The sequence below is a fragment of the Crinia signifera genome, chromosome 4 (assembly GCF_055691185.1).
Source record: "Crinia signifera chromosome 4, ASM5569118v1, whole genome shotgun sequence".
NCBI classification, from domain to species: Eukaryota; Metazoa; Chordata; class Amphibia; order Anura; family Myobatrachidae; genus Crinia; species Crinia signifera.
Window position 1 is genome coordinate 128,978,604 of NC_139220.1, and position 12,336 is coordinate 128,990,939.

A 12,336-nucleotide genomic window follows, 5' to 3' on the forward strand; every position below is an offset into this window, starting at 1 on the left:
GGCGTAACTACTGTAAGGCAGCCCCAGCTGCCGCTCGGGGCAGCAAGCGGCAGCAGCTTGACGCACTGACATGCTGCTGCCTGCCGCTGCCCACTGGCTCAGGGACGGATACAGAGGGGGACGGAGAGGGGGGCGCCCCTAGGCTATAAAACTTTATGCCATCAGTCAGGGTAAACAAACACTCTTTAAAGTCCTGCTCCCTCCTCCCTCCCAGCTTTTGTCAGTGTTGGTGAGCGTGAGCCAGCTCCCAGATGCAGGTCAGAATTAATTCTTCTACAGCAGTTGATCAGCATAGTTTGTGTATTAAGACTTCTTTTATCTATCCTGTTATTTAGACAGTTTGCAGAAGCCATTACACTCACAGCTGCTGCTCCCCGACTTGTGCAGCGTGTGCTTTGAACAGGGCATGTCACCCCTCTCCCCAAATACGGGATAGTGTGTATATACAACTACCTAGATATATGTGTGCAGGTGACAGCTGTGCAGCCCTGACAGTGCTCCCTTTATTACTGGTCACTACCACCCTGATTATTTACAGTAATAATGTCCCTTTCCCACAGGGCCCTGTGCATACCTCCCAACTTCTGTGTTGGGGAAATAGGGACACTTGCGTGCGCGCCCGAAAAGGGGGCGGGGTATATGCAAATGAGGGTGCGGCTTATGCTAATTAGCCGCAACCTCATTTTCATACGAGAATAGACGATGTGCGTGAGTTCCAGACTGTCTCACAAATACATTTCATATACAACCCTTTTTTAATCACCACATAACATTATATGATATGCTTTCAACAAAATGACTACAGGACACCTCTATAACTATTATACAATATAATTAGCTTCCAATTGAATTGTTACTAGGTTACAAACATTGTACACTGAGTTCAGTAGTGATGACGCACTGATACAAAAAAACAACAACTTTTTTTGGGAAATACAAATTGCGGTATGAAAAGTTGTCCTCAAGACTCATGTTGATCATGGTGGTCGTGCATACAGAAGTTACTCATAGTAATTGACTCCACCGAAAAGGCTGTAGGAGACACTGGTCTGGATTCAGGAATATGCTCTATTCTATACTTTTCAATATAAGGTTCTGCCACTTCCCATATCTACAATACAAAGCAGATGTAAGCATTAGACATACAACAAAAATAAAAATATCATTAGAATAATTCAAGATAAGTAAAAACCATTGAAAAGATGATTTACTGGTGAAGAGATAGAAACATTGACATATCTATAACATTTGCAGGGTGTGCAGTACACATGGGCTCTTGGCCTAACAAGGCCTACACTCTGCAGTCATTTATTTATCCTTACCTCTCCAAAGTCCCACATTGACTGGTGCTGCAGACAGAAATCATCAGGTAAATGATGTGGCTGCCATTTTCTGGGAGATTTGTACATGTGCAGTAAAGTCTTCAGGAACATCGAAGCCAGAGACTACAGCACTGACAGAGGGGAGTAGACCTGCACAGGTGCGGTCAGAATAACAACTGCCGTTGCGGGCTTGGTAGCTCGCTTTGCTCGCCACAGGTTCTATTCTCCCTCTATGGGGGTCATGGACCCCCACAAGGGAGAATAACCAGTCAGTTGGGATCCCCCCTTTCGGAGCACCGGCAGTCAGGATTCAGACATCGGGATACTGACCGTCGGGATCCCCCCTGTCAGGCACCCGACCTGCACAGAGCTTTTACACGGCCCTCTCCTCTCTTCTTAAAAAGCCCCTGGATAGAGGATCAGGGCTGATGGATACAATGCATATCTCTTTTTAGAAGAGTTACACATTCCCTGTATATATTGGTTGTAGCTAAAGACAATTGGAACAATTTAAAACATGGTAAATATTTGTTATAACCCAGCCAATCAGATACTTACTTTTATGTTCTAAAGGTCTCTAGTTTATAATAATGCTGTAGAGTACTGTGACTCATATCAATTACTTTTCTTTGTGAAACATTAGGCTACATAATTCATAATGCCCACATAGCGCCACATACATAATGCCCACATAGCGCCAAATTCATAATGCCCCTCGTAGTGCATCATAAGTGTGTGAGAGCTTGTGCAAGTGCGTGATGTGGGTGTATGAATTTACCAAGTTGCAAAGACTACATTATCAGCAGGTCTGTACCTGTTTAACTGTGTGGGCGTTTTACCTGTTTAACCAAAATAGCCGTCATGTTATTTCTACAGTCACTTTCTCAAATAAACAAGGAGTGACTTAATCCCAGAAACCGGGACGCTGTCACTTTAAGAAGCGCAGAACTGCCTTATTTACCAGTATAAGTATACACAATCATTGTATTAATAAATTTGTATTTATTTAAAAAAGTTTACAAGTTATTATGAAGTGCACTTCAACAATTTCAATTAATAATACATAAAATCCACAGACATAACAAACAACAAATAACACAAATGGCTGGCTGGATGTTTAAGAGGCAATTTAGCAGGCTTTATGGCATAAGATATTCATTTTGTTTTAGAATTTGTAATCCATGGTATAATTACCAGTCCAGGTCACAGTCAGTGTTCTCCAGCAGTGAATATGTGCATGGGGATGCCTCTTGGAACAGATGAAATTCTGTAGATGGCACGTCACGGGTCCTCCCTTACCAGTATATTGACTGGATAACAGCTGTCCACTGTGGATGTGACTCGGCTCGGCTGGAAATGACAAAGGTGTGTGAAGCAGTGTGGAGCTCAAAAACGCGTTTCTCCGCCTTGCGTATCTGTCGGCGGCTTCCTCAGTTTGAGCTCTTAGCAGCATAAAAAGCATATTTATAGGGTGCATGTTCGCGCGTCCCGCGCCCCCGCACTTCCGGGTTTGTATGCCAAGCCTCGTTTTCATTTTGCTTATATATATAGATGACGGCGGCCATTTTGGCTCCGTCTGATTCAAGCCTCGTTTTGGTAAGCTGGGCTCTCATAGCCACTTATATGCCTGTGTCCCAAGCCTCGTTTTGGTTTCACAGTATCTGTATATAGATCACCGCAGCCATGTTTATTTCCTGTGTTCCATGCCTCGTTTTTTAATAATATAATGGAATAGACTGTCACAGCGATCTCTTCTGTTTAGCAATATACTCCAAGCCTCTTCATTAAATAAAGCCATTTATACTGTAACTCGAGCCTCATTATCTTTCTAGGTAAACCATGGTGGATAACGTTTCCAATCTTAGCCATATAATAATTTGCATTACGACTATAGCCACGCCTCTTTTCCTTTATACTTCATATATTTGGCTAATTAAGCCATACCTCGCCATTGGACACAGACAAACAACATACATAGCAAGTGTAAATATAAATAACTAATAAGAAGAGAGGTTTTTCTGTTTTGGATCAATAGAAAAGAAGAGAATGGACTAACAATATATATGATGTATATAATATGAATAATAAAAAATAATAATGATAATAATAATAAAAAAATATAATAATAATAATAAATAATATAATGATGAATGAATAGATAAATAATTATATTGACCATGACATGATAGGTATAATAGAAATAATAATAATAATCATAAAAATATATATATATTTTAATAGCCTTCATACATATAAAAATTTCATAATATCTACGTGTAGAAATACTTTAAACCTAAAAATTATGATACAATGATTTAACTAATTCCTACCGGGATCGAATTCATGCATCGTATATCTCTGGTCATTCTTTGGATCCTGGCACAGAGCAATTATAAACAATATATATATGGTGAGAGAGGGTATAAAATTATACAAATGCCTCGTATTAGAGGTAGTCCTGGGGGGATAAAGGGAATTTGTTTCATTTATTTATTTATTTATTAATTAATTAATTTATCAGAGGAGATAGTGAAACAGCTTATGTCCCCCTTATTATAAGCCGCAATTATTATAGGATACTGGGCATCATACTTTTTCATCTATATATGTAAATATAATGTACATATAAACATACTAAAAGATTCTTTAGATAGGTGTCACAGATTATATATAGGTATCGAGTGTGACAGACTAACATGGGTGGGAGAGGTATAGGGCGAATGTGGCCCTACACTTATCCCATCCCATATATCAACATCCGACACTCATCATACAGGCATTAGATCATATACAATTTAGTTCAATACTGTCATTTAGACCAAGGGGACTAAGAGTTCTTAAGCAAAATATCCAGTATGCTTCACGCCTGCACAACTGGACATATCTGTCCCCACCTCTTGGTGTACTCTTAATGTGTTCAATTGCAAACATTTTTATCCCTTTTGTGTCTCCCCGTTGACAACCAGCCATGTGTCTGTAGAGGCTGTTGTTCTTGCTCATTTTGACTATATTTCGTTTATGTTCCATATAGCGAATATGTAAATTACGGATGGTGCGGCCCACATATTGTAGGCCGCATCCACACGCAAGAATATAGATAACATATTTTGTCTTGCAATTAAGGAAACCTTTGATAGAAAAAGTTTCACCTGACACATAAGATGTGAATGTGGTGGTTTTTCTTTCAATGGATATGCATGATGCACATGATCCTCCCAACCCTCCTCCTCCACATATATGATAACCATCAGGTGGGGGTGGCATCCAGGTGGGATTACTGGTTTTATCATTAACTTTTTTCTTATAGAAACTAGGAGCTAATTTTGTTTTAAGATTTCTTGACTTTCTGAATACAACAGCATTATTAAAATCTATTTCTTTATTAAGAATTTCATCCGATTTTAACAAGTACATATTCCTCTTCACTATTTTCTTTATTTCCATAGCTTTCACATTATACTGTGTCACAAATGTAGCCTTTCTTTCTTTTGTCTGATTCTTTCTTCTATCTGACTTCAATGTTGGGTTATTTTCTTTTATTTCTAGCAGTGTTTTTCTATTCATATTTTTAACAATATTCAAAGACTCGTCCAGCAATTTTTGGGGGTACCCTTGTTCTGAGAATGCTTGATGTAACTCATTGCTTTGTCTGTCAAATGCCGCTTCTGTTGAGCAATTCCGTCTCATTCTCATGAACTGACTCTTCGGTATGTTGTTTTTCCATCTGTTGTAATGGCTGCTCTTATAGTTCAGATATTTATTCTGGTCGACACTTTTGACAAATGTCTTGGTCTCGACCTTTTCTCCCTCTACCGTGAGAGCAATATCCAGAAAAGTGACACCTTCGGTGTGGCTATTGCTGGTGAATTTTAAACCATAAACGTTCCTATTTAAACTATTAGTGAACTGTGTAACTGAATCTAAATCACCATCCCAAATGAAAAACAAATCGTCAATATAACGGCCATAGAGGACCAGGTTCTCCCCCAAGTCCCGCCCCCAGATGTTCTCCTCCTCAAATCTCCCCATAAATAGGTTGGCGAAACTTGGGGCGAACCTGGTCCCCATGGCCGTGCCCAGTGATTGTAAATAAAATTTGGAATCAAAAGTGAAATAATTGTGTGTTAAAATAAACCTAATAGAGTGCACTATAAAGTCCACCAGATCGTCCGATATCTCCGGATCGTTTTCTAAATACCACTTAGTAGCCATAATTCCAAGTTCGTGGTCGATGTTCGAATACAAGGCTTCCACATCACTTGTAATAAAGTGGTAGCTATCTTTCCATTTAATTTCACTAACTTTCTGTAGGAAGTGAGTCGTATCCTTAATATACGACTGAAGCTGGGGTACATATTTTTGTAAGTAATTATCGACAAAAAATGACAAATTATTGGTCATTGAACCAATTCCAGCGATAATCGGACGACCTGGTGGACAAACCAAAGTTTTATGAATTTTCTCAAATAGAATGTCAGCGCCATTATGCTGACATGGTTGTAATGCTACTTGGGCGATTTTGAGCTGAAAGCAGCTCAGTTGAGTCATTTGAGTCGCTTTCAGCTCAAAAGCCGCCCAGTGTGTATGGGCCAGCGATAAGCGGCAGGTGCTGTTGTGCTTCTGCATCATCACCGGCCGCCGCTCATCTGCTGGTATTACAAGCAGATGATCGAGGGAGTAGATGGCTTTCCATAGCGCCCTTCTATGGAAAGTTGTCCTCCCCTGGAAAAATTGCTCAGAAGGGTGAAAATTGCCCAGTGTGTATGGACCTTAACATGCTGGTAAACCATTTGTACCCCCTTATTCTAAAATGAAAGCTACAGTCTAGGCAAATTACCAAGATCCAAAAAAGCATGGGAGGTCAAAGTACAAAGTCTTAGAGAGATGAAGTACCAACGCTTCCTGAAACGAAACATGGCTAAAACTGAACTTCTAATCTTCCATCCCCCGAACAGCCCCTCTTCTCCCACTATCTCCATCAGCATTGGTGAAACCGAGATCACCTCCACCGACCAAACGCGCTGCCTCGGTGTCATCATTGACTCTTCCCTCTCTTTCACCTCCCACATTCATGCTCTCTCACAGTCTTGCCGCTTTCACCTCCGCAACATCTCGCGCATCAGACCATTCCTCTCCACTGACGTGACCAAAATTCCCATTCACTCTCTTGTCATCTCCCGCCTTGACTACTGCAACATCCTTCTCTCCGGGCTACCTCTCGCCCGCCTTTCCCCTCTCCAATTCATTCTTAATGCCGCTGCTAGGCAAATCTTCCTCTCCCGCCACTCTACCTCCGCCTCAGTGACGTGCGGTGGTGGCTGTGAACAGAGAGGCACTGTCACAGCCACCATCGCACCCCCTCTAGCCTCCACCCCCCCCCCGCGTGCGCTGCTGACACCGGACCGTGTCCTCCCCGCAGCCTTAGATTGTGCAGTACAACACGGGTGCAGGATGGATTAAGCGGTCTATTCGGTGCAGGCAGCTGTGTGAGTACTCACTGACTGCAAGTCTCCTTACTGCCTGGTCTCCGGTTAGCAGCCTCAGTCACTGCCCCGTGTCATGGCTTTGTGGAACAGGTGCGTGACTCTGCGGCTGTGGCAGGGAGTGGGACAGGGGAGGCACTGACTGCACGTCCCTGCTCCGCCTCCCCCCTCTGTCTATCTCTTCACTGGTTCCCCATTCCTTTCCCAGTTCTCTTTAAACTCCTCACCACCACCTACAAGGCTCACTCCTCCTCCACCGCTCGTTACCTCTCTTCACTGATCTCTATCCACACTCCCTCCTGTCCTCTTCGCTCCACCGCCGACCGCTGCCTGACCTCTCACCTAATCACTTACTCCCACTCTTGTGTCCAAGACTTCTCTCACGCTGCACCCCTGCACTGGAACAACCTCTCGCCACCCATCTGGCTTTCTGATTCCCTTACCTCCTTTAAGCACTCCCTTAAAACCCACTTCTTCCGACTAGCCTAACCCTCCTCTTCCTAACCTCTTTCGCTCCTCTTATCCTGCCTACCCTACCCCTCCATCTGTTCCTACTTATCCTATTGTTTTTCATTTGTCCACCCACCTCCTTTTAGTCTGTTAACCCTTATGAGTAGGGTCCTCCTTCCTCACGTATTCACTCTACCTCTTTATCTCACCAGGGCTCCTGCCCTGTTCTTCCCTTCCTCTACTTCATCATCAGTTTCCTCGACAATTTCGCCACCTACTTCAGAACTGATGCAGATTTTAATTCTACCAGCTATACCCCTATTTATGCTGTATTTTATCAACACACCCTGTATGTTACCTTGTAATATGTTTTTTTGTTTGCTATGAATGGCGCTGCAGACACTTTGTGGCGCCTTATAAATAAACAAACTACGACTACCAACCAACCAGCTCATAACTGCCATTGTTAAACAAAGTCTGTACTGTGGCAGTTAGGGCTGGTTGGCTGGTAGTTTCTCTCTCTGCAGGCTTTATTACATATGCCCCTAAGTTTTTCAGAGCTTGTCCCAAATGGTGCCATTTTAGATGGTATTCCTTGTGATGCATCTATAAGGAGAGCACAACCAGGAAGATAAATCAGAAGACCCCTTCCGGTTAGTTTTCATGTACTTTTAAAGGCAAGGGGTTTATGATAAATAGGCAAATAAAATCATTTATCACCATGGTATGTAGCTATAAGATATGGCTTATGTGACGCCACTGCCGCCAATGATAAATAGAAATTAAAAATCACATTATTATTATTATTTTTGAATATACAAATACTCATTGGAGTTACATGCAACTGTCCTTACTAAAGGCCCATACACACTGGGCGTCTTTCATGTGAAAGACGTCGTTCAGCATTAAAGCTGCCCAGTGTGTACAGGGCAGCAATGAGCGGTGACCGCTGCGGTGCGCTCCCACATCATCGTTGCCGACCACCGCTCATCTGCATGAGCAGCTTTGTGGATAGTGCTGCCCTATGCAAAAACATCCGCCAACTGCACCGGGCAGGGGGAAAGCCGCTGAGTGTGTATGCACTCAGCGGCTTTCCCCCCCCCCAGCGATGACAACAATCATACACGCTGGGCATAATCACCTAGTGTGTATGGACCTTAAGACAGACCATCTTTTTCCAGCTTCCTATTGTACCATATACCATGGGTCAATACGGAAAGATAAGGAAATGCTGAAGCTAGTGTTGTGGTTGTGATACTTTTTGGTTAAATAAATATGTACTTAGTTATTTGGATCAGAGACCTTTACCAATGTTTTACATGCTAGCTTTGCTTCCATCTAAAGAGTGTATAACACATTAATAATTTACTCTACTTCCCTTCATGTGCCAAAGGGCTAGAATAAATTCAAAGGACAAAATCAGTTAACACTCTATAACATTGTAACTAGAGGTATTCACACATATTAGCTGAAAACCATTAGACTTTGAAATGAAAGTGAAAATATTACAATAAAAAAAAAAAAAATTATAAATATATATATATATATATATATATCACAGTTACAGGTAAATTGCACTACCTGTGCCAATAACTACAGTACATCATGGCAATTACTCAACAATGCATCATCTACTGAATGGGTTTCATGCCTTCAAGTATTGTAATGCTACTTAAGGCAGTACAAATAGTGTGATGGTCAGCGTTAAGGTCCATACACACTGGGCGACTATGCTAGTGTTCATCGCTGCGGGGAAAGCCACTCAGTGCATTCACACAGAGCTCTATGCAAAGCCATCCTGAAAGCCACTCATCTACTGGTATAACCAGTATAACCAGCAGATGAGCGGCTTTCCCGGCAATGTTGCGGGAGTGCATAGCAACACTCATCGCCGGGCCATACACACTGGGCGGCTTTGAGCTGAAGGTCGCTCAAGCCTGCTGTTTTGAGAGACTTTCAGCTCAAAGTCGCCCAGTGTGTCTTTACTGTCCCACATCACTGAGGTTGTCTAGATTAAGCAAGGGCTGCCTAAGCCAGAGCGTACTTAAGAGACTTACATTTTTTGGTTTGGCAGGAAAGGGTTAATGACTGCTAGTGTGTTTAAAGTTGGTTTCAGTTTTGTTGAAGTAGCCTTTGGGTGAACTGGAGGGGGGGGGGGGGGGGGGGCGTGAGCTTAGGGAGAGGGGTTTATATAGGCAGGTCCTTACAGGGGTACTTCCTCTTGCAGATTTTCTTCAGCCCCACCCACCCTCCCTTGCCTTCGGCATTTCAATTTATAGTCAAATCATTGGTACATTTACCATTTTCTCAGCTAAGGCGGTAGGGCGTCACGGTCCAGCGGTCACTTGTGGCATGAGAGGGCGCTGGGAGGCACTGCCCCCTGGAAAGACGGCAGGGTGTCCTGCCTTTGCGGGGGGGCGCGGTGGGCACTCCGTCAGCGGAGTGTCCACACCGGCCAGAGCGGGGGTGGTGAGACTTCCCAGCGTTAGGTTGTGCCTTAGACAGATGGGCCGTCTCAGTCGTCCCATATTTAATATAATCAGTTGGGGCGTTTTAAGTCGCCGCCATTTTGAGATGTGACTAGAGCTGGGCATTCCGTGGCGCCTTATTGCCAGCCCTTTACGAGAGGGTCATACCACGTTAATAAATATACTTATGGCCTTTAAATCTAATTGTTACGGTGTCCGTGTCTTTATTGTCTCAGCGTGAGTTATTTTTAGTTAAGCTAGCTTAAAGGGTGTGTTAGAGTTTCAAGCCAAATAAATGTATAGACGCCTTATAGAATTTCCAACACAGCCCTCTTTGAGGAGGGTGTGTGTGTGTGTGTGTGTGTGTGTGTGTGTGTAGGACAGACTAGTTCGGTGAGGACTAACCTTGACACTCCAGCTGTTGTTGAACTACACATCCCAGCATGCCCTGCTACAGTTTTACTATTTGGCCATGCGAAAACTGATGCAGGGCATACTGGGATGTGTAGTTCAACAACAGCTGGAGTGTCAAGGTTAGCCATCACTGGACTAGATGGTTCCTCTCGGCCGTGAAATTCATTTTCTATGTTTAGAATAAAGGTTTCTGAGAAATGTGCTGGTAAATGTAGAGTAATCATGTAACACTGTAATAATCATTGTACTTGACCTGTATATGTCATTAGGCCTATCAATGCCATAAAACAGAGGAGTGCCTAGTAAATTGGATATATGCATTAAGATACCTATTAATAACAACATTGTGTGGTAGAAGTGAATTGTTCGCATATTTGGAAATACCTAGCAGAACCATCCTTGGTATCAGTACAGCATTATAAGCATCAGTGTACAACCGTCGGGTCTTACGGACAATCATAACTTACCTGTAGGTTTCTAAAGTAGCATCAATTTAACAGTTTTAATAATTATATTGTAGTGAATAGTGAACAGTTAAAAGAAGAAAAAAAAAAAGGTATCTTACTTTTTGGTCAACAAGTAATCTGTGAGCTGCCTCAATGTCTGGGGCCATGAAGCGGTCCTTCATCCAAGGCCTAGAAATAGACAAAGTGGAACATTTATTGATCATTAACTGCACAGAGGTTAGGCCTTCAAATTAGAAACATATTGTTTGCTTTTACCTAACAACAGAGCGTACAAGGTCATAAACTTTCTCCAATGGAGTTGTGGTTCTAAGAGGGCGTAGAAATTCTATTCCCTGGCAGGCTGCAAGCAGCTCAATAGCCAACACTGAAAAGAGAAAATATTATTTATTTACAATCAGCATGTCATGGACATTTCAGCTGGCAATATTGTAGGGGGAAAACAGTTTTATCCCAATGGGGAAGTGCCCAAAAAAAAAAAAAAAATACAGTATGGAGTGGTTTTAGTTTTTAACTATAGATTTTTGTACAAAAATTGGTTAAAAAAGCGTATGACTACTAAGTGCATACAAGTTCAGAGGTTAGATCCCACATAATGGAAATAAGAGCATGTGTTAGATGCATAAGACAGGAACACGTTTTGAAAATTTCCCAAAGGACATCAGTCACATGGCGAGTGTTAGAAACTTCTCCACAGAACTTGATCTGCATAATTATTTATCTTTTATATGTAGTAATATGGCTGAAGGAATCTGACAAGTGTATTAATGTACTCCAATGCAAACACTGGGTGTACCAGTAAAGGATGTTCAGTGGGTGGGTGTGTGTGTGTGTGTGTGTGTGTGTGTGTGTGTGTGTGTGTGTGTGTGTGTGTGTGTTGATTGCAAATTAATCCCCCCCCCCCCTTTCGCATGGCTGCAATCGTATTCGCAGCCATACACAGGGGTGGGTTTTGCCTTTGGCGGGGTGGTAGCTACCTGATCGCTGGTCTACAAAGATTCACAGCCCAGCAATCATGTCTGAATCAGGCCCAAAATGTATAACGAAAAAGAAACATAACAGGGACTCAGGATCAACTAATCTCATATGCAGTGACGTATGGGGTTGTATGAACTTACCCAATGTTTATCAGGGTCTTAGCCTTACTTATTCTGGGGTGTCATTTCATGGTGTTCTGGGCCTATCCTGGCCGTCTATGGCATGGCCGAACATCAGCATCTCTACTGTATACACACATCCGTACTACATGAGCACGGCCATATTGTGATTTGGTCAGGTAAACACTATTATTGGATTCCAGGAGCTGTACTCACATGGACACTGCTATCAATGGAGGCTGAGAATATCCTATGTAAACCAGCCTCTAGAGCAGGGGTCTTCAACCCATGGCCCGCGGGCCACGAGTGGCCCGCGGAGCTGATCTCAGTGGCCCCCTGCCCGCCATGCACAGGATTTTTATTTTTAAGTAAAAGAAAATGCTGCAGAGGGAGGCAGTGTAATGGAGTCCCCTTGGGTGCCGCCTACCTGATTTCCATTGGCTGCAGGCAGGGCAGAGGAGTGGATCCAGCGTAGCTGAGGGAGGAGGAGGCACGTCTGGTCATGAGCTGGGGAGTTGGGACCCGGCGAAGCTGCGGGAGGAGGAGACGCAGCTGGCGGGAGCAGGGGACCCGGCACTGGAACTGCAGGAGGAGGAGGCACAGCTGGCGGAGGGGACCCAGCGAAACTGCAGGAGGAG

The 12,336-nt window shown here is 43.1% G+C and overlaps 1 protein-coding gene across 2 annotated transcripts in view; it reads right to left on the bottom strand.

The window, feature by feature from the left end:
• Positions 1-815: 815 nt before the first annotated feature.
• The window catches only part of HAL (histidine ammonia-lyase), a 52,671-nt gene continuing 41,150 nt past the window's right edge, over positions 816-12,336 (bottom strand). For both annotated transcript variants that reach the window (XM_083182432.1, XM_083182433.1), the window contains exons 19-21: positions 10,860-10,968; positions 10,703-10,772; positions 816-1,111 (exon numbers count right to left, since the gene is read on the bottom strand). In XM_083182432.1, the coding sequence (XP_083038558.1) occupies positions 962-1,111; positions 10,703-10,772; positions 10,860-10,968 (329 nt within the window). In that variant the 3' untranslated portion in view covers positions 816-961. The remainder of the gene's footprint in view (positions 1,112-10,702; positions 10,773-10,859; positions 10,969-12,336) is intronic.